The following is a 27,665-nucleotide window of genomic DNA, read 5'->3' as shown; positions in this document are numbered from 1 at the left end:
TGCTCCAAAGATGGGGGATGGAAAAGTTGGAAATGCTGTTGGCACAGGTCCTACTCAGCCAGGACCATGAATTTCCACCTTCCTAGCTTTTCTAACCCTTCCCTTGGATTTTCGTGGGAGCTGTGGTGTGCCAGGGGCAGCACAGATGGCCCGTGCCTCCCTTAGTCCCAGAATCCCCAGGATGGAACACAGAGAAAATAGCAGGAATGTGGAAATTCCATGCACTGAGAGTTTGTGGTGCTCTGGATTATATCTTGGATTTATAATGTTAAAGGAGTGGGCGGGGCTCAGGCAGAGCGTGGGGAAGGCGGGTCGGGCTGTTTTGGGGCTTCTCTCTCTCCTTGTCATTATTATTATCACTACTATTGTTCCTATTGTTAGTATTATGTATTATCATGAATATTAAATTATTATATTTTTCTTGGTTTCCATCATTAAACTATTCTGATCTCACCCCACGAGCTATATTTTTATCTTTGATCTCTTCCCCATCCCACTGCTGGAGGCTGCTGGTGCCCAATTGCCGGCTGGGATTCAGCCATGACCCCGGGGCAATTCTGGGGGCTCAGAACCAGGCTCACTTGGTCGGTTTTGGGGCTCCCAAAGAGAGATCCAGTGCTGCGTTTGGGTGGCTCGGAACTGAGCCCGAGTCCCGCGATTCCGGGCTCCCAAGCAGAGAGCCGGTGCTGCGCTGTGGGGGGCTCGGAACCAGGCTCGCTTGGCCAACTTTTGGGCTCACAAGGAGAGACCGAGCGCTGTGTTTTGGAGGCTCAGAATCAGGCTTAGAGCTTAAAACCAGGGACCGAGTCCCGCCTCCCGCCTGCGGGACGAGGGAGGGACGGGCGGGCGGTGCTGGCGCGGCGCCGCCGCCGGAGGGCGCTGCTGTGGCGGGCGGGGCGGGGCCGCAGCGCTGTCCCGGTGCCCGCGGGACCGGCCAGGGCCCGGCGGCGACCCCGGCACCGGCACCGAGCCCCGTCCCGCTCCGGCCGCGGCCGCCCCGCCAGGCCAGGGAGCGGGCGGCACGGACACGGTAAGGGCGAGGGGCCGCGTCCCGCCGGCGGCGCGTTTGGCTCGCCCGTCCCGCGCGGTGCGGGCGCTGGGTCGGGGCTTGTCCCCTTGTCCCCCCGTCCCGCCGGGGCAGCGGGGCAGGGAGGGGTCTCGTCTGCCGGCGGAATCCCCGCGGTTCAGGAGCGAGGGACAGGCCCGGGCATGCCCGGGAGGCGGCGCCTGCGCGGCCCCGCCGTGCCCCGCACATCCCCCGCGCATCCCGGGAATCACCCGCGGCTGGGGATAACCCGGGAGTCACCGGCTGACCCCGCGTGTGCCCGGCCGGGTGCCTTTGCTTTAGGGGCGGCTGTGACTCGGTGAGTTTTCCCCCGCTGGGCTGTTTGACGCGCTCGCGGTTGTTTCGTGTTGCAGATGATCGACACCCTGGTGAGCACCGAGGCCGAGGAGCTCCTGTTCCAGCTCTCGGCGCTGCTGGAGCAGGAGCTGCGGGCTCAGCCCAAGCCCGCCGGGCTCAGGCTGGTCGAGGCTGCTCACGACAATGGCCTCCGGATGACCGCACGGCTGCGGGACTTCGAAGTGAAAGACCTGCTCAGCCTAACTCAGTTCTTTGGCTTCCACACGGAGACGTTTTCCCTGGCTGTGAATTACTTGGATAGATTCTTGTCGAAAATGAAGGTAAGGCTTTTTAAAGTATAAGCTCTCAGTCATTAGCACCTGCTCGTTGCGTTAGAACGTACTGGGCTTAGATGCCTAAAGGTTTAGCTGCTTCCTTAGATTCTGATTGCACCAGGTGTTCCCTGTTCAGATTTTAGGATTGTTAATAAACCTGTTTCCTTTGGAGAAGACAAGGAATAGGGCATCAGTTTCAATTTGAGGATGCCCATAGCCTGGGAAATGCAGGGCAGATAGTGGGATAGACCAAGACAGACTATCTTTCCTGTGACACAGATAAAATTACTTCATATTTAACTGCCTTTTCAACCATCTTGTGTATATCAAGATGCTGTTCAACACTCAGAGTCTAGTGAAACATCAGTTAGCACTCCATTCTCCCGTGCAGAAGTGACATGCTGACCTGGGTTGTTTTTAATTGTCTGACAAGACAGGATTATCACTGTACAATCTGGACAAGAACAAAAGCTTGTTTTACTTGTGTGTTAAAACAAACATGAGAAAGCTAGATGGAGTGCATGGGAAAATGATGATTTGAAAGACTTCTGAATCCAAAATAAGCAGTAAAAATGGGGACTGCAATGTCTGTGGAATAAAATAAATCAACTTATATATATATATGTACATATATATATGTGTGAATATATATTTTTTAAAAGAGTTAGAAAACCCCCATTTTTTTGTATCAGCCAATATGTACAACACCTAAAGTTCTAAAGCTTCTGATTAGTTCTATAATATATAGAACCTCATTAAGAAACCACTTCTACCTTAATCAAAATATACTGTTCTGCAGTCATGCTTTTTAGATGAATGAGGTAGAATGTGTAGTGTGTAACTGTCTTCTCCTTTGGTTAAATAAAAAGAATGTAAGATAAAAGACTTAGTTCTCAATCTCCAAAAAACAGAACAGCCTCTCCTGCCCCCCATAATATTTTCCTACAGTACATTGGTGTCTGCAGTTTGGTATTTACATGTTGTAATGGCTGATCAAAGGCCTTCCTCTCTGAAGGTAACAACAATTTACTTTTCTTTAGGTGCAGCCTAAACACTTGGGCTGTGTGGGACTCAGCTGCTTCTACTTGGCTGTGAAGGCATCAGAAGAAGAAAGAAATGTGCCCTTGGCCACTGACTTAATTCGGATAAGCCAGTACAGGTTCACTGTTTCTGATATGATGAGAATGGAGAAAATCATATTGGAGAAGCTGTGTTGGAAAGTGAAAGCTACAACAGCCTTCCAGTTTCTACAGCTGTATCATTCACTCATTCACGAGAATTTAAGCTGTGAAAGGTGAAATAGCTAATACTAATTTTGCTCGTAACTGCATATGATCAGGAAGCCTATGTAGAAAAATAAGCAGGGAAATTTTTGGCCTTTCTATATTTTAAAAATCCCACAGACTTTCCCCTTTATTGGTAAATATAATAAACGTGAGTATCTGTGGTTTAATATTATTTTAAATATTGTTTGCATAAATTGATCTAAAGAGTATTGCTCTCTGAGCTGAAAACCAGACTTGCTCAGTAATGATGGTATAATGAATCTCTGCTTATGCTGCACTAAAGTATTGCCTCATTGCAAAGATTGCAAAATCTGGCTTAAAAAAGATTCCTTTTGCTAGTAATCACTAAAATTCCCTGTTGTTTAGCCTGTTTTGACAATACAACTCTCCCCAGCATAACACAAGATTTATTTTTGGCACTAGGACTGCCAAAGCTGAACACCTGTTTGACTGTAACCCTAGAACTTTTGGGACAAACAAGGCCTTTGTTTAGCTAATGAATATTGTTGCTGCCTCTCTGAGTTCCCAGGGTGATGCTGCCATGATCAAGCTTGCATTCTCTCCATTCACTCATCTGTTTTTATTCTAGGAGAAAGTGCCTTAATTTTGAGAGACTTGAGACTCAACTTAAGGCCTGTCACTGCAGAATCATGTTTTCTAAAGCCAAGGTAAACATCTTGAAAGTTCAAAGACAATGAAACTACTGAAACTTAACAAAGCAGTGTTCAAAAACATTTTCTCTCTCTCTCTCTCAGCCTTCTGTCTTGGCACTGTCTATTCTGGCACTAGAGATAGAAGAACAAAAGCTGCTGGAGTTGACAGAGGCATTGGAATTTCTGCAGTTGCATTCCAAGGTATGTAAACACAAAGTTTCAGGGGAGGACAGAATTAAAATGCATGCAAGGGTCTACACAGTGGGGAAGGGGCAGGTGCCTTGCCATACTGGTTTCTTTTGAGGCTTTCTTGTGGTCTTTTGTTGGGTTTTTCCCCATTTGGCCTGGGATATTGGGCTGCCTATTTTAGGTGAAAAAGCTGGAAGTACATGTATGAAATAATGATTTAACTAGTTATTAATGACAGAATATTTTCTGTCTTGCTGTTTAGATAAACAACAGAGATTTGACCTTATGGAAGGAACTGGTATTAAAGTGCCTTACAGAGTATTCCTCGAGCAAGTGTTCCAAACCAAATGTCCAGAAATTAAAGTGGATTGTGTCTGGACGTACAGCACGGCAGCTCAAACACAGCTACTACAGAATAACACACCTTCCCACCATTCCAGAGACCAGCTCATAACAGGTAACTCCTTGCAAATCAACTTCTGATAATGTGGAAGTAATTAGCTGTTAACTACCTCAAAGTTTCTAATTCCATGTAGGTTACCTCATGGAAAATATGTAACTTAAACACAGTAGGCCTGTCTTAGAGGCAGGTCTGTTCTGGTGTTCGTGCTTGAGCCATTGCTGTACCTAAAGAAGTGACAACCTAATACATGAACACTGGAGAACTGATCCTCTGGTGTGCTGTGGGAGCAGAAATGTTCTGTGGACACTGGGATCTCATTCAAACTAAAATTTGGAGTAAAGCTGGTAAAAAGGCAGAGAAAAAACTCACGCCTGTTCTTAAAAAAAGAAAAGTAAAATCAGCCTGTTAGAATGAGTTTCTTGTAATTGTTCACTTAAACCACTTACAAGGAAGAGAGTTTTATACCATGTTACTGGAATAACTGTTCAGTAAAGTCTAAAATCTGTAATTCAGTCATTCATGTTACTGCTGTTTTACTCTGTAGAAACTGTGAACTACTTCCTTATCTAGACTTTAATTCCAGAGGCTACACCTTTCCTGCTATCTTGCTGTTGTCTCATGTTTTGTTTGGCTCTCCTAGAAAGCCCTTCAGTTGACTGGTTTGTTTGTTTGTTTGTTTGTTTGTTTGTTTTTACAGGAGTACAATAAAATGAGGAAAAAAACATCCTGTGACCTTGTCAACAGGCACATGAATACTTGAGAAACAAAATCTGAACCATGATCTCAAAAATGAAGAACCCAACTCATGGAAAGAACACGTAACATTTCAGATTAAAGATCCTCCCAGCAAATACGTTCTTTTCATTATGATTACAACAGAATGTGGTGTCACTTTTCAGTCTTATTTGGCAGACTGTTCACTACTCAGTGAAACACCACAATACAAGGAATTTTAACACCTTATAGTTTGTAGAGCAGCTCATGTAATCTAATCTTGGTTTACTGTAACTGCAGGTGCTGAATTACGTATTTAATTTTAAAAATCTGGTTCGCTTTCTGAGGATTATGTAACACTAGAAAGATATGATGTGCAGTGCTGCAGTGTGTTAATCAAACAGCAGACTAATCCCACTCACTGCTGCTGACAATAGCAAATTCCTGTCAGCCCACCAGATGTGCTGTTTGGGCAGTGTCACATGTCCACGTGTCCCTGCTGAGCAGGGCACTACTGGCCTTCCACCACAGACACATTAAAAATTAGCCTTTGTGATACCCACTGAACGTGCTGAGTAGCTAGAGCAGGAGGAAAGAGAAAGTTTAATGCCTTTCCTTATAAAAGGCAGTCACTAACACAGCATCAGGAACTGCAGTGTTTTGTGAGAGCTGTAGTTTACCGAGATTACAAATAGGAATTAGTTCACAGAGTGTAAAAACTTTGTGATACCTAATGGAGGGCAAGGCTCACAAGCCCTAGATCTGGCATTAGTTTTGCTGTACTAGAGGTAAATGCTGATGCTGAACTGGCACATTGTCACAGGCACAGTAGGAGCAGGGCTAATTCCCCATCTTGGCCTGTGTGTGTATGAGCAATCTGGTTGAGGAACACTGAAGATTGCTTCAACTCCGATTTCTAATGGTAACCTTTGTAAAATGTTTTTTTCTGCAGACCAGATCAGTACCTGAAGCATATCGTGATTCTAGTGCTAACAAGGAAGTGAATAATAAGAATGTATTATTGTATGTTAGATGACTAGAGGTGCTGGGGGAATGTTGCTAATGTCCTCTTGAATTCTGCATCACTGTGGGATGGGGGATGTTAGCAACAGGTTGTGAAAACTGATTGTTATATGGACCAGTGTAGTGGAGAAGGAGAGATCAGAGTGTGGGCTTAGGTGTTAGCCAGCCAAGCCTTCCCCACCCATTATGGGAACAGCTGAGGGGGAAACCATTCAAACCAGTTAAACCTTTCACAGAAGACTCCATACCAAAGCTCTGCCCTGGACAAATCAAGTCTCACAAGCTTGTGGGAGTGACTGCTCATGTACCATGTAATTGGGTATTGCACCTGCCAGAGCTCCTTGGGCATTGTCCTGGCCTGTGCAAAGCACACCAGGGATTTGGACAAAGGTGTGCTCAGCCTACTGGGAGAGGATACAATTCTCATTGTCCTGTCTCAACATTAAGATATGTACCTTTCAATTAAACATTGAAATGTGCTTAACCAAGCAGCTTTTTTCTTTCTTGTTATAAAACATCTTAGTAGGAAGCCTATAAAGTGACTTGCACCTGAACAGTACCTGAAGGAAAAATTCCAGGCAGGAGGTAAGACATTCTGGAGAAGTTTTTTCAGTTTGGTTGTTTTTTTTAAGAGGTTGTGGCTGAATGGGAAGGGCTGGACAACCACAGGAGAAACTCAAGTTGCTTGACTACAATTTTTTCAACTTGGCCCACAATTACTCTAAATCCCTGGAGAAGTGAATGGGTCAAGACTGAAAAGACTGAGTTAAGTAGCTTAGACTGTTCAAATTTGACTTCAGCTCTTCCATCATTTATCTAATAGTACAAAGCATTCCAAGTGGTTGAAACGCTTCAGGGCTGTGTTCTTAAAGGTAAGTACAAAATTTCTGATTGGCACATGCAAAATGTTGTATAAAATAATAGCTGAGTTTACAATGTGGCTATTAAACTTGAAACTATATACAAAAATGTACGGCTTTCTAGATACACTGTCAACAATTTACACTCTATGTTGGCAGTGAATAGATGCAAGATACCATTTCCTACTTAGGAACTTCTTCTCATTGCTTTGAAAAGTCTTTATATTCTCTTACTTTTAAAATCTTGAATATTTGTATGGGGGAGACTATATTACATTAACACATAAAATTATCTATATTCAGATTTTCTCCTGGCCTTTCAGTTTTCTAGCACTGCTTACCTGGTAGCAAGCATTAATAATTAGTGCTATATTTGACAGCACATTGTATCTTGCCTCAAGTAAGGTTTTACAGTAGTTGATTTAAATCGCTTTTTAGAATGACATTGCAAGTTCTCAGAGGGCTGCTACAAAGGGAAAGTGTAATTGTAGCCATCCTAATATCCTTCCTGTTACAAGCTAAGAGAAAATATTAACTATAACAGCTGTTCTTCAACAGTGAATCACAGAATGGGTAAGGCTAGACCACGGGTGGGACCATCTGGTCCCACCTCCCTGCTCAGGCAGAGTCATCCCAGAGCACATGGCACAGGATTGTGTCCAGATGGTTCTGGAATGTCTCCAGTGAGGGAGACTCCACAACCAATCTGGGCAATCTGTTCCGGTGCTTGGTCACTGCACAGGCAAGAAGTTCTTCCTCATGTTCAGGTGGAGCTTCCTGGGCATCAGTTCCTGCTTGTTCCTCTTGTCCCATTGCTGGGCACCCCCGAGCAGAGCCTGGTCCATCCTGTGACAAACATGGATGAGGTCCCTTCTCAATGTCTTCTCCTGAGGCTGAACAGCCCCAGCTCCCTCAGCCTTTCCTCATTAGGGAGATGCTCCAGTCCCTTCATCATCACTGCAGCCTCTGCTGGACCCGCTCCAGGAGCTTTCTCTTGTCCTGAGGAGCCCAGAACTGGACACAGCACTGCAGATGTGCCTCACCAGGGCTGAGCAGAGGGGCAGGATCACCCCCTGACCTGCTGGCAGTGCTCTTCCCAATGCATCCCTTCTTGTCCCCCAGGACAGTGCTGGTTCAGGGACAGCTTGTCCACCTCCTGGTGGCCCCCAGGGCCTTCTCTGCAGAGCTGCTCTCCAGCAGATCAGCCCCAGCCTGTGGTGGTGCCTGGGGCTGTTCCTCCTCAGGTGTAGATAAGCAAGAAAAAGATGTATAAAGACAAGTGGTAGATTTATAAATGACTAGTTTACTATGGTGTTTCTAATAAGAAAAAAATACCCAAACCAAACATTCTGCTCAAAGATGTTAGTTTTTTATGTACACCTTTCTCTATAATTTGTCCCTTAGTATTATAAGGTTATTGCAGCTTATAAATCAGCTGGTAACATTTTATCTTCGTTCTGATGGAAGAGACCTTTCTCTTCACTGAAGTAATTACTTTTGACAACAATCCATTGAAGAGATCACTGAAGTCTTCACCAGTTACATGATTCCAGTCCTTAACTGTACCACGTAATTCCTCTAAAAGAATGCAGATAAAAAGTTTACTTTTCAAGACTAGAAAAGTCTGGTCCTCCTTTGCTGTAGTTCCCAGAAATTTCTGCCCCACTGAAGTCAAATCCAGGGTTCTGATGGAGGTAAAAGAAAAAAAATTGTTCAATTAATAGATTATTTGTAATAAAAATGCTTAAAAAAACCCAAACCCAACCAACCAACCAACAAAAAGCCTAAACCACTTTGGTAATATTCTACCACTGTAACAAAGACATATAATAATCAACTTGTCATCCGTCTGTCATGGCACTGCAGAATAACCTTTTGAAAGTACAGTGATAAAGCATTAAACATTTTATATATATTGAACTAAAGCATATGTTTCCATGGCACTGGGCAGCAGAACCATTGTGCTCAGCTTTCCTGGCTGTGACCTCTGTGTGCAAACACAAACTGTAAGGAGTTTATGGTCCTTTAACTTGCCTCTCTCTGGAATCGCTCCAGTGTGAGCTTCCTCTGCATCTGGTCCTGTACCCAGGGATCAGCAGCGTATTCATTTTCTAACAGAGATGTCCAACAATTTCCAGCATCTCTATTTGTCTTCATTAGAACAATCCTTATCAGCTGCCTGTCTTCTGTTGAATGAAAACACAGAGAACAACCTTTAGACTCAGCCCTGTGTGCCAGTCTTTTTGTTTTGGTGAATTCACCATTAACAAGCACAGGGCGTGTGAAGTCATTTAAATTCTTAATGTCAATGCCAACTGGGTTATTGATAAAAAAATAAACATTAACAAAAAGCAAAAAGGCTGAAGCAAAGCTGGCCTGCACTGTCATCTCTCCCCTTTCTGGCCTGAAGTTGTTTTAAGGCATTAGAACACAGTGTGTAAAAGATTTCATCTATTAATACAGACACTTGTGCTAAGGCAATAATGAAGGATTTGAGGTCAGGCTTTACAGAGAGTTATTACCAACAAAAGTCAGAACTAAGTTTTAGGGTTAGGGTTATGAAGGGATTAATTAATTTTAGACACAGTGTGCATGCCGCCCATTGACAACATATTGGAAGCACATTTCAAAGTTAACATTTAGGGTGCTTAGTTCTACTTAAGTGAGTAAATACAGCATTTTAAGTGTATTTTGAAGATTATTCACATACTGACAAAGATGGGCTTAACAGTGTTTGTTAACACTTCTAGTTTTCATGCTTAAATGACTAAATTATTAATCTGTATTTAGAACAAATCTTGAATGGAAAACAAAATTTTTCGTAGGAAACAGTAAGTGAGAGGCACAGTCCATAAATATGATTGCCAAACCCCAAAATATGCTGAATATTTTACAGTATTTATAATATAAAAATGAGATACACTTTTTTTGCTAATTATATATAGCTACCTTAATGGGATTTTAAAATTTCTTTTTGATTCTCTGGGACCACAGATTTGATCACTCATTCCAAAAATATAATGCATAAGAGAAGGAGAAAAAAAAAAAAAAACAGAGAAAGTAACAATTATGGAGAGGCACAGATCACACAACTGTACCATTATTATTTACCTTTAAATGATGGTTTGCAAAAAACTTCTCACCTATATGCAAGTGTTTGTAATCCACTGACTATGGCCTTCCAGGATATGGCATTTCCCCATCAACCTTAATCTCTAGGGCTTTTATAGTACCTCTCAGTTCCTTAATCCAGCAATAATGAAGTCGCTTTTTACAAAGCTATTTACAGGGAACAATCTTTCCCATTAAAAAGGGGGGTGTGTAAACTCTTCTGCAGCATATATTGAGAAGTTCTACTGCCTTTATGTCATTTCAGATGCAGGTTATTACCTAATGTCCATGTGCCTTCATCAGTTACTGTAGAGTCAAAAAGTTTACCCTGCAAAAGACAGCACAGTATTACAAACCAGGAAAACCTCAGCAGCATCCAGTTATATTGAATCATGAAGTTTTACTCACAACTTACCATCTTGTTTTCTGCTGAAAACAAATAGAGTGATCTGGCCCTACAAGTCTAGTCTTGCATGCAGACTGTCACAGAATTATTGTTTGTTAAGCAATTTTTTTAAATGAAGCATTTAATACCCATCACTGTTTCAGTATCTGGATTTATTGAACAGGCTTGTTTCTCAGCAGGTAATGCCATTTTTAGTAATCTTGCCATGAAAATGTCAGGGTTTGTGCCAAGGTCTGGTGCAGGGTACGTACAGTAAATACAAACAGGATGAACTGTTTCTTACCAATGTGAAAGTAAATCTGCCTCTGTTTTTTTTTTTTTTTTTTTTTTTTTTGGCTTCCTGAAGCAATCAGAACTGAAACACTGCCCACATCTCTACTGCAGGTTCTCTGGGAAACGTGTGCCAGGGCCTCACCACCCTCACAGGAAAGAATTTCTTCCTAATATCCAATCTAACCCTGTCCTCTCTCAGTTTGAAGCCATTGCCCCTTGACCTGTCACTACATGGCCCTGTAAAAAGTCTCTCTCCAGTTCTCTTTTTGGCTCCCTTCAGCTACTGGAGCACAGGTACCATCTGGAAAAAACTGCAGCTAGACAAAACTGTTTCTAATAAACTTATAACTGACTAGTTTACTATACTATTTCTAACAACAACAACAAAAAACCACTGAAACCAAACATTCTGCTTAAGGATGTTAGCTCTTACATGCACCTTTCTCTATAGTTTGTCCCTTAGTATTATAAGGTTAATGCAGCTCATAAATCAGCTGGTAACACTATATCTTCATTCTGCTGGAAGAAACCTTTCTCTTCACTGATATAATTACTTTTGACAACAAGCCATTGAAGAGATCACTGAAATCTTCACCAGTTACATGGTTCCTTTTAATGTATCAAATCCTAGACCTCTAAGGACCAACAGGGAGGAGCCACAGGGCACAGGTGTGGAAACCTCCCAGGCAGCGAGGGACAGGACATGAGGACGTAGTTGGACTTCAGGAGGAATTTCTTCACAGAAAGGATGATAAGACATTGGAACGGGCTGCCCGGGCCGGAGGTGGAGTCACCGTGCCTGGAGGTGCCCAGGGAAGGACTGGACGTGGCTCTCGGCGCCACGAGGTGCTGCTGGGTCACGGGCTGCACTCCATGATGATGCTGTCACTCTGTGAGACCCCCAGCGCCCCGCGGCCCCCGCCCCGGCCCTGCCACCGCCCCTCCCGGCGGTACCTGCAGCAGCTCCTGCCCGCACACGGCCAGCGCGATGTCGCGGCTGCCCAGGCTGCACCGCACGTCCTTGGCGCGGGTGCCCGGCGGGACGCGCACCTCGATGAACACCTCCTCCAGCGTCTGGTACCAGCGGCCCCACGGCGTCCCGCAGGGCACCACCCCGCTGCGCTCCTCGAACGGGGCCGACATGGGGCACGGCGGCTCCGGCGGGCTCGGCCCAGCCCGACCCAGCCCAGCCCGGCCCCGCAGCGACCGCCGCCCTCAGCCCCGCACGGCCCCCGCCCCGCCCCGCGCACGCGCCCCGCCACCTGGAGCCGATTGGCTGAGACGCGCGGGGCGGCGGGCGGTGATTGGCCGGAGCGCGCGCGCTGCGGCCGTTGGGCCCCTTTGAAAGGCCGGGGCCGGGGGAGCTGTGCCCTAGAGCAGCCATGGCGTCCGCGCCGCCCGGGCAGCGCCGGCACCGGAGCGCCGGTACGGGGAGAGCGGGACCCGGGGAGAGCGGGGAACGGGGCCCTTCAGCCGTGCCTGGGGGGGACGGGGACCGAGCGCTTCAGCCTCGCCCGAGGGAGCGGGAGCCGAGCCCTAGCGTGTCACTCGCTGCCGGAGCCGCCCGTAGCGTGGCGCGTCAGGACCCCCTGAGCCCTCGCAGGTGTCTCCTGAGGGGAAAAGATCCCGACTTCGTGTCCAGCCTCGGCTGTTGCTAGATAAATACAGCAGTGAACGTGCGTAATGTGCGCGCTGATTAAAGCCGTGCCGGGCCTTGGTGTCCTCTGGTTCCGTGGTAGAGCACGGCAAGGGACGCGTAACAGGGCTTGTCACGGCTGAAGTGCTGCCCTTGAGGGTGCTTTTGTGATGTACGACTTTCTCAGTGAGTTTTTGGCTTTACCTGGTGCCTCTCTGCTCCTGTCACCCGTTCTCGTGTTAAACGAAGGTGCTTTTATTTGCAGAAAATTGAAGCGAGTAGATAAGCATTTACTGGGCTTGAGACTAATAATCGAATAAAAGACTTGTAGCCATGATGTTTCTAACGGCTGTTTCCCTTAAAATTGTTTAATTTCTAAAAAAACCCCTCAAACACTTAGGTTTTTTTATAAAAGTTTAACTGACTTAGTTATTTGAAGGAAAAGTCATTCACTAATATTTAAGTACTATCTTCTAAATTGGAAAATGAAGATTAAAAAAGCAAGTGAAGTGTACTTTCTATTTAACCCTTCAGGCTGGCTTTTTACCCAATTAACATTAAGATGCTTTGGGTTTTTTTGTTGTGCAAGTTAATGTGCTGCTGTCACCAATAAAATGCCTTGCAATGTTGTGTGTAAAAAAGTTTGTAATTTTATCAGCAGTGTGATAAACAAACCCTTTCCCCCACCATATGACCATTTATTTTCTTTGTGTTTATTGGGAGGATGAGAACTAAGACTGTTGGGGTGTGGTTTTTTTGTTTTGTTTTTGTTTTTTTTTTTTTTTTTTCTTAAGTGTGTTTAACTTAAATGTGTTACCAGCCTCAACTCGTTGAAGTTGTCATTTACCTTTGTGGTTCTTTGCATATCCGAAAATCTCATTTCTAGCATGCATCCCCTCTGCAAGGATCCTGTGATGTCAAACCATCAGGTGGAGTGAGAAGCTTGCTGTCCTCTGAAGCATGCCAAGGGGCTGGGAGACACAAGAGTGAGTGGCTGTAAAACTTGCCCAGAACGCTGTGGTGTGGTATCTTTGAATGCTTCAGTTGTCAGTGCTTATGTGCTGTTACTGCTCTGCTGTTAAGAAGTTGGTCTCTGCTGCAGAGACTCACTGCCTGCCTTCCAGCTCAAGGGAACAGCAGCTGTAAAAACATGTCTAGCTGCATCTGCTAAAAATAGCTTTATATTTTTACTCCATTAACCTTGATTTTAGCGATGTTTGCATGGGGTTTTTAATATATAAAGCATCCCTCAGTTGAAAACGGACACCATGGATCTGGATTGTGGTGGGGAGAGCTTGGCAGAAGCTGAATTCTCAGATCTGGCTGTCATCTGGTCATCTCTCTAGCTTTGTCAAGGGCCCAGATGACTAACATTGAACTGCCTGATTGCAGTAAAAAAGCAGCTGGTGTTGGGTTTGAAGTGGGTAGTCTAATAACCAGGTGGTGTCTTCTGTACACAGAGTCAATTAACCTTGTCTAGTTTGCTTAAGTTTCCCTCCCTGTGTGATTTGTGCAACCTCTTCCCTCACCATTCTTTTCTGCAGGTGACTCAAATCTGAGCAGTGAGAAAAGTGCACCCACCCCTGTAAGGGAAAGGAGATTCACGTCCCTTGGATCAACAGTAAGACTCTTCTGTGGTGTCTGTAGCACACTCCCAGCTAAACCTCTGAGTGGATAAACCATGTAGCCTCTTCATACAGTTACTGTTAACCTGCCTGAGAGAACCATGGAACGCATTGTTGTGCCTGTATTCTGCAGTAACTAAGCAGGATCTTTGGGAGTCATGTGATGGTTACTTGGGGTTACAGAGTGGCTTATCTTTAGTGTTACAGTGTTTGGATTTCTTTTCCTTTGCTCACCATGTAATTATGGTGTGGCTGCTCCTTTTTAAGAATGTGTTTCTTTTCCTGCTTTCATGGGGTGGACAGGGCAGAGTAGAATCCTGGTGGTGCAAGAAACAAGAAGAGGATGGTACTGCATGAACAGGTTCTCAATGCCATGACCAAGGACATGGATTTGAAGATACATGGCTGAACAAGCTGAAAAAATGATAGTCCTGACTTACTAATTTAGTGCACTACTAATGATTTAGGATGAAATTCTGCAAACAAACCTGTGGTTAAAAGACTAAAGTGAGTTTTATTATCAGGTTTAGGCAGTGCTAATGTCTCCAACTTCTTGTTGCGATTGTTGTGAGCTGTTCCTTCAGAGTGATGCTTATGAGAAAGTACAGTGGTAAACCCCATCCTACCCTGATACTTGTCTGTGCTGTGTGGGGGAGAGAAAGGCTTGCTTTTTATTTTATGTTTATCTTTATATGAAGGCACTCAATCTTACATTTAGCTGTGTTGTTCAACTGGTGTGCAGCTAGAGATCAACTGAACTATATCTAACACAAGTGGTTTCCAAAGCCAGGTAATGGGACTGTGAAGACTAAAAAAGATCTTATGCTTATGAGGGAGAAGAAGAAACAGAAGGCACTGGAGAAGGAGGTATGAACGTGTTGAGGAGTGCATTCCTGTCATATCTGCCACTAACCAAAATAAAAGATACAAGCTGGTAGAACTGGCCTCTTGCATAGGAGAGCATACAAGTAGCTTGCAAACAGCTCTGTGCAGAGCAGAGATTATCAGATGTTATGGGATGTACAAAGCATTGGGTTTGCTAAGAACAGCTGTGCTGGCAGTCTTCTCAGGAGAACTAATCCTATGTTCAGCATCCCTGGAAGGTTCTATTTAACAACTGCTAGCTGAGATTTTTGCTTACTAATTGTTATAATTTTAATGTTTAAGAGGCAGCTTGCACTGTATCAGTACATTTCTGCGTACTAATTGATGCCTTGTGCCTCAGATGTCACATTGTCTTCTTGTCTGTCACAGCTGCTGCCTAAAGATTTTTAGCTTTTTGCAGATTTCAGTGGAGCTGTGTAGTTTTCTCTCACTTTAGACTGTTACTTTCTCACAGTCTGAATCTCATTGCTGAAGCTTTGCTTTAACTGTCTTTTCAAGGTAATAGATTTTAGCAAGGACATTCCACTGGGATGTGCATCTGGACTGGAATAACAAGAGATGTGGTAGACAACAAGATATAAGGCCCTTGGAGGGGCTCCAGTGGGGCAGTTCTGAGGGTGGTTCCAGGGTGAAAGAGGTTTTTGGTTGGTTATCCCCACTAGATATGTTAATCAGTTAAAGATAAAAGTGTAAGAATTCTGTATGCAAGTGTGTGCCTGTGTATTGGGTGCACCTGGAGGCCTTCATTCAAGAGCTGCTTTCTATCTTATCTATACTAATATTGTTTGGAGAATTTTTCTTCCATTGTAGGCATCACAGCCAAAGAGGAGAGTTGGCTTCTATTGCAAATTAAAGCTAAGACTATTTTAACTAACACACTGTACTGGTACTGTAAATATGGTGTGCAATAACAGAATCACCACTATTCTCTATTACCTCTTTCCTGTGGATGACAGAGTTAAAGATATATAAAGTTAATGCAGTTTGGATACTTATGCCTGTGGTTTTCTTGGAGAGACTAAATTAATGATGTTTAAGAGAAATTATAGTAGGAAATAAAGAAAATAACTCTTTTTTTGTTTTAGATTCGGGCGTTAGTGAGGGAGCGTGGAGAGCAGGATAAAAAACTTCAGGCTCTGGAGGAGGATTTTGTGAAGATTGAAGCAAAGCTGAGTAGTGCAGTTCAGGAGAAAACATCTCTTTCAGCAACTGTTGCATGCCTAAAGAGGCAACTTCTGGAATTAAAAAGAAGCAATGAACTACTGAAGTCAAAGGTATTCAGACAAATAAGTGCATATTTGCTTTTCCTTTGCTGTTATTGAGCTCCCTGTGCAAGAGGAAGCTTTAGCTGCTGATCAGCACCTGTTTTATCATTCTCTGTGCCCCCTTCACTGGCACAGGGATGGAGTATGTCTGGTTTGGGATCTTGTGCACTTTGAGTGGGAGGGGAGGACTTTGAAAGGATTTCGTGAAGAGCAATTCATATGGAGGAGTTATGCTTAGTAATTTTATATTCTTCTCTAACAAGCTGTCTGAAGATGGTGTGCCAAAGAAAATGAGCAGCCTGTGCATGGAGTTAATGAAGCTCAGAAACATGAGGGATGCTAAGGAGAAGGTAGGACCATTTGTGCTGCACAGGGCAGCAATCCTGAGCTGTTCAGGAACAAAGAATGAAAGGCTTAGCACAGAACTGCAGATCATTTGTTGTGTCTGTCCTCAACTTGGAAGTCTGTCCTCAACTTCCTCCACTTTCTGTAGAGTGAAAATAGGGAATGAAAGATCAGCTGATGAATGTTCTTCATTTTGCTGATCTGCAGAGTAAATCTGAGTTCAAATTAGGAAGCATAGAAATACCTCTGATATTATTATTTATGGTATTATTAATACCAGTCTGGTCACGCTATGAATCTCTTTGAAAACCAGTGACTGTAAGTATATTTTGAAACTCTTATATGTTAGTATTTTTCTGGTGATAGTGGTTGTTCTAATAAATGGCTGATATCTTTACAGAGGCATACTTGGAATCACATTTAGCATAATATCAGGTGCTATTATTAAACTGTAGTGAGAAATTGGTTTCAATTTACCACTGTCTCTTACCCAATGGATTTGGTGTCTTGTACTAAATCTCATTTTAATGTTAATGTGTGCCTTTTTTTTTTAAGACTGCACTTGCAAAGCAGGAAAACATGGAAATGAAGCTGCAGGAAGTGCAAAGGAATCTAGAGCATTCAAAAGGAAAAGTAGCACAGTTAGAAGAAAAACTGTAAGTAGCAGGAAGGGAATTGACTTAGGTGACACCATCTAACTGCTTACTTGCTTATCCCTTAGAGTAAGCAAAATAGAGGCTCTCTCTGCTGAGAAGGAACAGACACTATCAGTGTTGGTAACCTGGAAAAAATGTGGTGGAATGAAGTTCTAAGAACTGCTGTGTTCTTATAAAATGACTATACAGAACATTGTTCCTTTAGTGTATTTCCAAAAGACAGACTGTATCATCTCAACCTTTTGTCTTCCAGGGTGGTATGGGTGGGATTTTCTTGGGTATGGGATGGGGAGGGAAGACATGAGTCTTAAGAATTGTTGTTAACCTTGGAGCAAGACATTAATGAAGATTGGATTCTTCTGGCTCTTTAGACTACTAAGTTAGGAATAAGCAAGAATGAAAAAGCATTAGAGCAGGAGCTGAAATCCTAACTGAGCAGCCAGGCATTTCACACAGATTCCCAGGACGTGTGCATGTTCTCCAGAGAGGGGCACTGAAGAGCCGTTGTGGTGCCTTCACAGTTGCTTTGTCGTAGACACATTCTCTGAACAAAGGCAACTGCAGAGTGGCTTGGCTTCAGCAGCTCTGTGTTGACGTTATTTGGGCAGAAGAGGAAGTGTTGATTCAGAATTCAGTCATTGGCTGCACAGGAACACTGTGTGTAGGTTTTTGCTGAGGATGGTGACTTATGAAGTCAGTTTTGCATGATTGGCACCGCAGCACAACTTGAGTGTTAAAATACACAAAGCTGATAATGCAGGGTGCAGGTCACAAAGGGAGGAAATTCTAATTTGCTACAACAGCTGCGTTATGTTTATGCATTATGGTGTTTGTGGCAGAATATGGCTTAGCATCTTTAGTGCAAATGGGAAGACCATATGGAACAAGTATTAAAAGAGGGTAGAATCCTCTCTTAGAGCCGATACCACTTTGTCAGCTAAACTGGCCTATGAAAAGTATGTGTTACTGTGTAGCTCTGAATTTGCTTAAATGTATCCATCATAAAAACTTCCTGGTTTTAGGTCTGCTACTGAGAGAGAGAAAGTTGAAGAAAAGTCTGACACTGAAAAACTCCTGGAATACATCACAGAGCTCAGGTACCAACAAATTGTTCTCAAGTTGGCTGGGGTAAGGTAAAAGGTGGTAAAACTAAGCCTTACTTATGACTGGTGAAGTAGAACCTTGGCAATAATTACAGAGGAGGGGAAAGCAGGTATTTTTCCACATGATGGAAAGAAATTGTAAGATACTATTTTAATTGTCTTTCTAAATGCCCCTGTGCTTTCCTGGGCTGAGCAATACTGTGAAAGACTTCTATGTCCATGTAAACCAGTCTTACAGTACAAAAACTTGTGTATCAAAAAGTAGGTGAAAGCATTTTTCCTGTTGGAAACCAATAGTCCTAAGCATTTTTCCTTTATGTTGAAGTGTAAGTTGGCAAATAAAATTTAGTAGTAACAAGTGCCTGAATTTTCTCCTACAGTAGTGTTGCAGAAGCAGCTGAGAAATACAAACTAGATATTGCTCAGATGAAGGAGACACTGATTGAGAAAGACCAAGAAATTGAGAACCTGAGGGATATCCTCAAAACAAAAGAGGAATCATGTAAAGTGATGAAAGAACTTAATGAAAAGTGTCAGTTGCTTCAACAAGAAAAAGGTAATTTTTAGCTCTTCCATATGTAAGATGATTGACATATCTTAAATCATCTCAAATAGGTTTGTTCCAAGTTAAAAGTTGAGTCTCTGAGCTCCAGCTGAAAACAGCTGGACATGTTTTTAACAGTGGGGAAATTACTTCACATCTGACATCTATTAAGTCTGATTTGGTGTTTCCATAGAGGTTTACTCAGGTAGACAGTATGGAATGAAAATAGTTTGTATAGCAGGAGTGGCTTTAATCTGAAAGGTAACCTCTAAATTCCTGTTCCTTACTCTTCACTGAGAAGCAGGATAATGTTGTGTGAATTCACAGCTAGCAGCTTGTGCACAGGTTCACTGAGGTACTGGCAATGTGCCAAAGATCCTTCACTTCCTTACCCCTTCTCTTCCAACACCACCAACTCAGCAATGTGAGACAAGTCCTCATTTCTCTGTACCAGTTGGCTTCTGTGTGCTAGTACTATGTGGAAGAAGCTTTGGGGAAATCATGGAATTGTTTTTCTCCAGCCATACCGCTGTTCTGATAAAGGCTAATTGCTTGATCCAAACATTCCTGATGTTAAAATTATTTTCCAGTGATGTACTTCGAACCAATTTCTAGGAGTTTCCACATGGGTTTAAGATGTGGGTTTGTTTTGCATGGGGTGTTTTTGTTTGTTTGTTTTCCCTTGCCAAATTAACTTTAAAGCTGGAATGGAAGTACTATGAAGAATAGGTACTGTAGTTCTTTGAAAATGGAGAAGAGAAATTGTGTTATATTGACAATTTCTCTGTGCAGAGAAAGAGTTGTCTGAGACCAGAGGAAAGTTCCTGAGTATGAATGCTGAAATAGAAGACCTGAAAAAAAAAATTGCTTTGAAGGAAGAAGAACACCAAAAACTGCTTCAGAAACATGAGGAGGTTGTCTCTCAGCTGCAGCAAGAGAAGGTAAATACAGACTATAAATGAATCTAAAGATAAACTCTAATCCCAAGGACTGGCACTAAAGGTTCTGGTTTAGGTTCTGCATGAGATGTTTTATTAATAATGGTTTCATCAGTGGAATGTACATGTGGGGGCTGGCCAGCAGAAACTATGTGTGGTCCAATAGGTCTAAGAATCAGTGCTGGTATGATGGGTGTTTTGGTTCTTCCTGTAGATTTGACCTAATTCTTGTGCTATGAAGTTTAAACGCAGCAAATTAGGCTTTACTATCTAGAAAAGTACTAAAGGTTTTGAAATCTGTGGTATTCTGGCATGCAGGAGTCATCTGCATCAACACAGCAGAAGCTATTGGATTTGCAGGGTGAGGTAACAAGTGAGAGACTTCTTATTGAAGAAGAGCTGAATGATACCATGAATGAGCTGAATAAGTTACATGCAAAGGAGAAGGAAGCTGAAAAGTTGGTGAAGCAATTGGAACAAGAAAACAAATCTCAAGGTCTTGAACTTGCACAGATGGAAAAAAAGTTGAAAAGGTTTGCAAAAAACTTCCTGGTTCTAAAACTTTGAAAGGAAAAAATGTTAAATCAGTAGTACAAACAAAGCTTCTGAGCCCAGTTCAGGTTTTAGAGACCTGGACAGGTCTAGGGTTATTTCTTACTGGTTGTTGATTACTGATAGTGATTAGATCTTGCCACTATGAATAACAACTTGAATCAGTTCTACCTTGTCTTTATTTAAAACTATTAGCTTGTGGAGATTTGCTTGAAAGGCTGGTATTGCAGTGCTATGTCCTTGCTGTGCAGGGTAAAACTAAGTGCTTGTTTTATTGGGTGTTTCTGCCCTGCCCTGGAGAGGGCAATGACTAGAAAAGATTTTCAAACCAGTTGTTTCTTCCTTCCATGTATTAGGAATTTACTGTTAAGTGTTTAGTCTATCTTATAGCTGTCTTGGAAAATATGGGGAGGGGGAAATGCTTAGTTAGATCTGCTGTGAAGATTGTGCTTTAGTACATGGGGAGCTACTGGTTTGTCACAACTAACTGATTGCTGCCACTGCAAGCCTTGTGTAACTGATAAGAGCATTTGGTAATGTGTTCAGATGCTTCTCTCCAGTGTGGAATGCTGAATTTTTATTTCAGGAAGAATGCTGAGTTAGAGCAAATCAATGCAACTCATAGGAGTGCTATATTGCAAATCCAAGAAGAGCACAGGAATGCACTGCAGAAACTTGGAGAGACTGTTGCTGACTTTGAAAGGTATTTAAGATACAGGATAGGGGTTATCTCTAGGATGACACTGTCCATTCACATGCCTTGGTACTTCACACTGTATGTGAGTGTTGGCATTAGAGCAGAGGATTTTGATGAAGTATTTGATGGCATTAAGAATTTATTCCTTGAGTACTAGGTGAGTGTAATGACATACTGAGTATGTAATTCGGCAAACTGGATGTTTCTTCTTCCAAAATGTAACCAGCTGGAGGAGCTAAGCGCTCTTGAATCAGAATCAGAGTTGTAACTAGTGATGGTATTCTCTTTGCACTGAAATGTCTTGCAAAAAGACTACTTGTTTAGGCTTCAAACTTGGACTGAATTAAAGACTAGTTTCCTACGTTTCTTGCAAATATGTTATCTCAAAATATCCAGATTATGGAAGTATGTAAAAAGTGGTACTGTAATTCCTAGGTATGCATGGCACCCGTGAAGGATCCAGTGGAATATTTGCCCATGTAAACTGTAGACAGCAGATTTTTCGGTGTTTAAAATAAGCTTCAGATACAGCAGAGTTTTTTGTATTTTAAAATGTCTACAAAAAGATAAAAATACCTGTATCACGGAATTGGTTAGTGTTTATGGCTTTATGGAATTGTGTTGTGGCTTGCTTTTTACCTTTGGATTTATCAGTGCCAGAACACTGCCATATCTTCAGATTATAAAATCTTTGGCACTTGTCAGAATGAGCTTGTATTGTTCTTGTGAGGCCTGAATGTGTCATCTGTATTTTGTTTGAAGTAACAAGATTTTTTTTATTTGCCTTGTAATATCAGCTACAAGAAGACAACAGCTGAAGAAATATACTGTCTTAAACTGGAGAATACCTCTCTGCAAGAAGCAGTTGCCAACCTAAAAAAAGTAGGCCAAGAAAATCTGCAGTTGCTTCAGGAAGCAGAATACACTAAAAACAAAGCAAAGGAAGAATGTGCAAGGTACTACAGTCAGTCTTCCTTAAGCTAAATAATGCAAACTAAGGCTTGCCCTTCTAACTAGAACTTAGTGTGGTGCTCTGCTAGATAAAATAAGCATTTGGTGTAAACTGGAGTTTCTGGTTTTCCCAGTGCAAAAGGTTGAATCAGTTCTTTCGAGTTTTGCCTACATGTAGAACATAGAGGAAAAGGAAAATACTTGAACGAAATATGCTGGAATATTATCATTTTCAGAAATATCAGTTACAGTGACTCTTCCACAGATAAGATCCACAGGGGAGACAAACAAATACTTAATGCAGAGCTCACTCTTTGTCAGTTTACTCTGAATGATCTGTCACCTTAAATTCTGCTCACAAGCAGATGCCAATTAACTATCCATGAATTGCCACACTGGTGATGTACACCCTAGGTCCTCTCTGCCTAATATGAGGCACCACAGTTACAAGAACTTACACCCAGAAGTTGTGTTAGGCCACTAGCTGAGGACATGCTTCTCTGACTATCCAACAGCAGTTTAGTGGTCCATGTCCTCTGTTTTATCTGCTGGTTAAGATGTTGCCCTCCCTTTCCTCTCCACCTGCTTATTATTGCCTCCAGTTTTCCATGAGAGCTCGTGAAAGACAAACTGAAGAGTTATTTTCTGTTTGATTTGCTGGTTGGGTGTGGTGGGGAAGGGGTTCTTAGTCCCCATCTGGTTGATGGGACAAACAGCTGAGGCTGAAGAGGGGAGACAGTGCTTTTAGGTTTAGGGCTTTTAAAATCTTGAGGTGCATCCACACTGAAGAGTTTGATTGGTTTCTGCCTGAGCCAGTCTCTGCATGTAAAGCCTAATAAGCTATCTCTGCAAAAAGCTGTTGGCATTGAACAGCCGTAAATGAGAAACATTATCTTTCCTTTCTTCAGAAACAGTGCTTGCTTCCTCATAGGAGAAGTTAATTATTATACATATTGAACTTGGTTGCTTTCTGTAGTGTTGTTCTCTCTGTGGCACTGTTTGTGCAATTCTCTATTTCAGTTCTACTGACAGCTTTTCAGTCATGGTTACTTGTGTTTTCAGATTCAGAGTTGTATAAAAAATATACATATTTAAGGGTTCATTAAGGAATGATATCTTCCTCAGGATGCTTTTAGAAGCCCAGACCAAGCTTGCATTAAAAGAAGCAGAAACAGAGAGAACAAAAGAGTCTTGCCTTGCACAAATGACTAAACTTGAGGAAAAACTGGAAGAGCAAACTGAAGAACTGAAAAGGGAACTTGAAGCAGAAAGGTCAAGGTAACTTTCTCAAACTAAACCTGCATGTTATGGCACATCCAAGTTATATTGGGAAGAAGTGCTGAGAGTTAACCATGAACATAATGAGACTTCACTTCTTGCTTTTTAGGAACTCCGTAAATGAAGATACGACCTCAAGCTTAAAAAAAGAGATCGAGACCTGGCGTAATCTATATGAAGACTTGTATAACAAAACGAAGCCTTTTCAGGTGTGTTGGGAAGTAGGTGTGTGTTAGTATCTGTTCACTGAAGACTTGCAGTTGGCTCAAGTTCTGCTTTTGAGAAGTAAATGTGCTGCTTCTCATTGCAATGCATTTATCCTGCAGTGGTTTCCTAAGTTACCATGCACTGAGCCAGCTAGTCCCCTTCCCAAACCAATCTTCCTGTGTAGATCTCAGTTCAGTAAAAAGCTGTGTTTAGTTGAAAGATTTCTAAGAGATTCAATTTGTACTTCAGCAACAACTCGATGCATTTGAAGCAGAGAAGAATGCAATCCTACAGGAGCATGGAGCAACCCAGGAGGAACTGAATAAACTAAGTGATGCCTATGCTAAACTACTTGGCCACCAGAACCAGAAGCAAAAAATCAAACATGTTATGAAGCTGAAGGAAGAGAATAACCACCTGAAGAAGGTTTGTGAAATTAAAAATTAAAAACCTGCAAGGTATTATTGTGCCCAATGTCTTTTATTGCTCTAAATATTTATAGACTAATCTTGAAAGTTTTTTACTTTGTGATTCTTAAATTGCCTGCATGAACCAGATTAGAACAAACCACCAGCCTCCAGAATGACCAAGAGAACCTGTTTTATTTTTGACTGAGTGTATGGCATAACAGAGGGATCAGCAGTGCAAATAACTACTCCCACTCTTAGTTTAGTTGGCTTTTCTTACCTCCTTTGGAGGTTCTAAACTTAGTAAACTAGCTGTTGAAAGTTTCAGACTAATATACTGCTTAGTGTTGTTGCACAGCCACTATACAGTGCTGCTGGCTTCTCTGCACCTCTGTCTTTGTGTTGGGGTTTTAATGGCACCAGCAATTGTGTATTATGTTTGTTATTAGGCAAAATGGCTCTTCAGTAAATGATGAAGCAGGCTCTTCTGTTCTTAATCTAACTTCCAAGTATGATGTTTTCTGTAGGATGTCTCCAAGCTGCGTGCGCTGCTATCCAAGGAAAAGCAGACCAACAGACACCTTCAGGAGCAGCTGTGCAGAGTCCAGGGCATCAAGCACTTGGATCCTTCCAAAGCTTTCCAGTATGATAGCAAGGAGAATATTCCTCCAAAAACTCCTCTTAAAGAAGGTAGGTTTAGATATTGATGTAGCCAAGTCTTTGTACTTAAACTTACCCAAAGAAGGTATGAAAGCCTTGCACAGTCTGCTACGTTTGGGGAAGGAAGGAGAATGGCATCTCCCGTGTTTCACAGCAGATGTTGGAAGCTGCATCAATGGGACACTCCCAGTGTGCAGTGTGCTGTTGTGCTTTCCAGGCCAGGTCCTTGCTGACCTGAGCAGGTGCTGTGCTGGGTCAGACAGCAGAGCCATTTTCCTCCTGTCACCCAGCTCCTGGTACAGCTGAGGGGGGGTCAGGCTGTGTCCCCTGCGTGGGGGTGTGGGTTACAAGTGGCTCAGGCAGAGTTCTGTGCCTTGGTTCTTTAGCTGCTACTTGTCAGGACCTTAGACTACTGTAGATGTCAAGGAAAGATGCAAAAGGCCTGCAGATAAATGTGGAGTGGAGGAAAAGATGTAGAGAGCATAGAGGTGCACTAAGGGAAGCAGTGTGGGAGAGAGTGTGGGAACCAGACCTGCACTAGAGAGTCTGTTCTGGGGTCTGAAATCCTGGTTGTTCTGTTAGATGGAGTGTAGTGCCTTCTACCCCCCAGCAGATAAGTAACTACTTGATGTGGTGGGAGCAATAGTGAAAAACACCAACTTAGTAACATTTTTCCCTTGCAGGTAATAAAAACCAAATTTAATGCCTTCTTGGTATTAAGAAAAATAAAGTACCAATAAATTTGTATGCTACAGAAGACTACAACAGCCTGCTTCAACCAACTCTTGGAATTGATCACTGTTAGTGACAGGGAATAACAACAGAACTTGTCTCAGTTGGGTGGGAGGGTACCCACTGCACATGCAGGCATTGTATAGACTTGAATCTTGGCAAGGGGGAAAGAATCTGTTTAACTGCATCTAAAATTAAGCATGTTTTAGCACAATAAAATTTTTGAAATAAAGAATATGTCTACTTCCTTCCCAAGCCAAGGCTAAAAGCCAAAGCAGTGTGACTCACCTACTGTTCTTTGTTCTAGTCTTGTCTTCATAACACAGCCCAATGTCATTCTTGCCTCAAAAGCAACATGTTCTCTGGTCTTAGGGAAATTATTTAGTTGAACTGTACAATACCTACAACCTGCAGTTCTCTTATCTTCTCATTTCCTATGAGTTTCTCTTAATACAAAAGGAAATACTGAACTTAACTGAAAGGTGGAACTCGGTGTTCTTGTTATTGTATCTGCTGATACCCTGCACCAAGGAGCTGCAGAGAGGCCATACCCAAAACTTAGCATGTAGCATATGTTGCCATTTATTCTGACACTGTGAGTTTACAGTGCATCAAGTTAGAAAGAGTTTGACAGAGGGTATGATATTCTAAGTGAAGCCAAATAGGGCAGGTGTCATAGGACTGGGCTTTTATGGTTGCTACATCTAGAGCTGCCAGGAGCTGCTTATATTGGCAGAAGAACAAGGAAACTCCAGCAAATAATTCTGCCACCTTACAGCAGTGATGATCCTCGAGCTTTAAAATACTGATAAATCATGTAGAACAGACTGGGGAGAGAAGCAAAGGTGTGGAAATAAAGGGGAAATCAAGTGCTTTATGTCAACTTCAATGGAGGAGGTTTTGCCAGGTTTGTGCACATATCAAATAAAGTCTTAAATAAAAGTGGAACCTTGACACTGGTAGCTCAACTGACTTAAGTATTCACTGCACGAATCTCTTACTTTCATGTTGGGAAACTTTTTGATTTTAATTGAAAAATCTATAATTTAACAAGAATTTATTTCTCTGATCATTCATCATGCTGTATTGGAGCAAGGGCTGGGCTGTGCTTGGTTGAAATGTCAAATGAAGAGCTGTTAGAATCCTCAACCTGCCTGACCTAATTAAAGCCCTCCTCCTGTTTCCTATAAAAGAAAAACTGTGTAAGACTCAGTGCCAGTGCTTTGAATGAATTTTATACACACAATGGCTGTGCCTGCTCCTGCTGCCTCTTATGAAGTAAAAGTTTAGGCTCCCACTGAGCTGCTTAAATGGTACCACTGGGACCAGACCAAAAGCTTAACAGGATTCTGAGCCACATGTGATGTAGGGCTTGGAGCAGTGTTTGGGTTCCAAAGGTCAGCAGAGCCATTGCTGCTTGCAGGGCGTGTGCTCTGTGCAGGCACAGCTCACAAAGGGACAAAAGCACAGGTGAACTGCAATAATTCCCTAGGCTGGTGATTCCCTCTGCAGTTTGAGGCGATGCCTGAACTGCTGATGGGAATGGAGCAGGTAAGGCTCTGGATATTTGCATTAATATGATGCTGCCACACTTTTATTACAGAATCTAAGGGAGCAGAAACAGGAGGGGAGAAAGAGAGATTTAATTACTCTTTAGTCTCTATGAATTACAGTCTGAAAGGTTAATTTAAGGAATGGTCCATTGGGTCGCCCAGGGGTGCATTGTGCTTGAGTGACTGTGATACAGACAACAATATAATTTTTGTTTAGCTGTTCTATGAAATCAAGAGTGTTTCGTGAAGTGAATGTAATGACAATAAAGAAATTGGAAGTATAGGTAAAACACTACTGAATCCAGGTAAATATTTGATGAAAAAATAGATTATATTATACAATGAAGATAACAAATTATACATAGTTTTTATAATTTATACTGGCGAGAAAAAAGTGAAGATATTTTACAGGCTGACTTTTGGTTCTAGCTTGAGGCTTCAGTGTTCATGCTTTCCCTATTTTTCTCTTGCTCTAAGCCTGGAAGGCAAAATTTTCATTTCCATGTCATGGTTTTTGTTAAGATGCACAGGAGGCTCTTCCAGTCCATGTTGGGAGGAAGTGATGTGGTATTGATGTGCTGGGAGTTGTTACCTCAGAGCTGCTGAGCAGTTTGGTATTTCTTTGTAGATTTTTCTTCTGGATTTGAAGTTATGGATTACTGTTATTTTGAAATAGAATTCTAAGTTGAATGAAAGATAATTAAATGTCAGTAGCTTGTTACAAGGAAAAAAAGGGCATCTGCTTTAGAAGAAGGTAGAAACTCCCTAAAGTAGTTATATATATATATCACTTCTTTGTCCTGCGAATATTAGCTGTTTGTCATAAGTAAAGGTCATTTACAATATAATTCTATTAAATTTTAGCATGATTCTATTAAATTCTGATAGATTTTTCTGATTTCTCTTCAACTGTGTATTAGTTCCTATAGTATCAGCTGTTTTCCCTCCTTGACTACTACCAATTAAATACTGCTTTAATCAAGTCAAGTTGAAATAAATTCACCAGGGGCAGATGTCAGTGTGAATGTAGCTAAAG

At 42.4% G+C, this 27,665-nt stretch overlaps 3 protein-coding genes across 4 annotated transcripts; 2 read left to right on the top strand and 1 right to left on the bottom strand.

Moving 5' to 3' along the window:
• The first annotated feature begins 900 nt into the window (after positions 1–900).
• Positions 901–6,429, top strand: CCNG1 (cyclin G1). Its single transcript, XM_050312475.1, has 7 exons — positions 901–1,030; positions 1,420–1,683; positions 2,718–2,971; positions 3,553–3,631; positions 3,719–3,817; positions 4,068–4,262; positions 4,906–6,429. The coding sequence occupies exons 2-6, from the start codon at positions 1,420–1,422 to the stop codon at positions 4,257–4,259; spliced, it is 888 nt and encodes a 295-aa protein (XP_050168432.1). The 5' UTR covers positions 901–1,030; the 3' UTR covers positions 4,260–4,262; positions 4,906–6,429.
• A 1,659-nt stretch (positions 6,430–8,088) lies between these two features.
• Positions 8,089–11,855, bottom strand: NUDCD2 (NudC domain containing 2). The gene is made up of 4 exons (XM_050312478.1): positions 11,550–11,855; positions 10,196–10,244; positions 8,840–8,991; positions 8,089–8,490 (listed from the first exon to the last, which is right to left on the bottom strand). The coding sequence occupies exons 1-4, from the start codon at positions 11,736–11,738 to the stop codon at positions 8,407–8,409; spliced, it is 474 nt and encodes a 157-aa protein (XP_050168435.1). The 5' UTR covers positions 11,739–11,855; the 3' UTR covers positions 8,089–8,406.
• A 1,179-nt stretch (positions 11,856–13,034) lies between these two features.
• On the top strand, positions 13,035–27,438 carry HMMR (hyaluronan mediated motility receptor). Of its 2 annotated transcripts, XM_050312471.1 has the most exons (17): positions 13,036–13,217; positions 13,776–13,852; positions 14,643–14,723; positions 15,827–16,015; positions 16,270–16,356; positions 16,907–17,007; positions 18,030–18,104; positions 18,491–18,666; positions 19,447–19,595; positions 19,911–20,125; positions 20,731–20,847; positions 21,639–21,797; positions 22,918–23,070; positions 23,180–23,279; positions 23,527–23,703; positions 24,212–24,374; positions 25,028–27,438. In XM_050312471.1, exons 3-17 carry the CDS (start codon positions 14,679–14,681, stop codon positions 25,045–25,047), a joined length of 1,926 nt encoding a protein of 641 aa, XP_050168428.1. In that variant the 5' UTR covers positions 13,036–13,217; positions 13,776–13,852; positions 14,643–14,678; the 3' UTR covers positions 25,048–27,438. The 2 variants fall into 2 exon arrangements, with proteins under 2 accessions (XP_050168429.1, XP_050168428.1); XM_050312472.1 differs by lacking the exon at positions 13,776–13,852 and having other exon boundaries at positions 13,035–13,217.
• The last annotated feature ends 227 nt before the right edge of the window (positions 27,439–27,665 follow it).

Source organism: Myiozetetes cayanensis, unplaced genomic scaffold, assembly GCF_022539395.1.
Source record: "Myiozetetes cayanensis isolate MyiCay16 unplaced genomic scaffold, myiCay2020 scf17, whole genome shotgun sequence".
NCBI lineage: Eukaryota > Metazoa > Chordata > Aves > Passeriformes > Tyrannidae > Myiozetetes > Myiozetetes cayanensis.
This window is presented reverse-complemented; position numbering and strand designations above follow the sequence as displayed.

Bases quoted from the DNA above. Each gene is read 5' to 3' on its own strand.
- CCNG1 (XM_050312475.1), top strand. From the start codon at position 1,420: ATGATCGACACCCTGGTGAGCACCGAGGCCGAGGAGCTCCTGTTCCAG. The intron at 2,972-3,552 runs GTGAAATAGCTA...TTTTTATTCTAG, and splicing joins GAGAATTTAAGCTGTGAAAG to GAGAAAGTGCCTTAATTTTG. The intron at 3,632-3,718 runs GTAAACATCTTG...TCTCTCTCTCAG, and splicing joins TCATGTTTTCTAAAGCCAAG to CCTTCTGTCTTGGCACTGTC.
- NUDCD2 (XM_050312478.1), bottom strand. From the start codon at position 11,738: ATGTCGGCCCCGTTCGAGGAGCGCAGCGGGGTGGTGCCCTGCGGGACG. The intron at 8,992-10,195 runs GTAATAACCTGC...TTCATTCAACAG, and splicing joins TGAAGGCACATGGACATTAG to AAGACAGGCAGCTGATAAGG. The intron at 8,491-8,839 runs GCAAGTTAAAGG...TACCTCCATCAG, and splicing joins TGGAGCGATTCCAGAGAGAG to AACCCTGGATTTGACTTCAG.
- HMMR (XM_050312472.1), top strand. From the start codon at position 14,679: ATGCTTATGAGGGAGAAGAAGAAACAGAAGGCACTGGAGAAGGAG. The intron at 16,357-16,906 runs GTAGGACCATTT...TTTTTTTTTAAG, and splicing joins TGAGGGATGCTAAGGAGAAG to ACTGCACTTGCAAAGCAGGA. The intron at 23,280-23,526 runs GTGTGTTGGGAA...TTTGTACTTCAG, and splicing joins ACAAAACGAAGCCTTTTCAG to CAACAACTCGATGCATTTGA.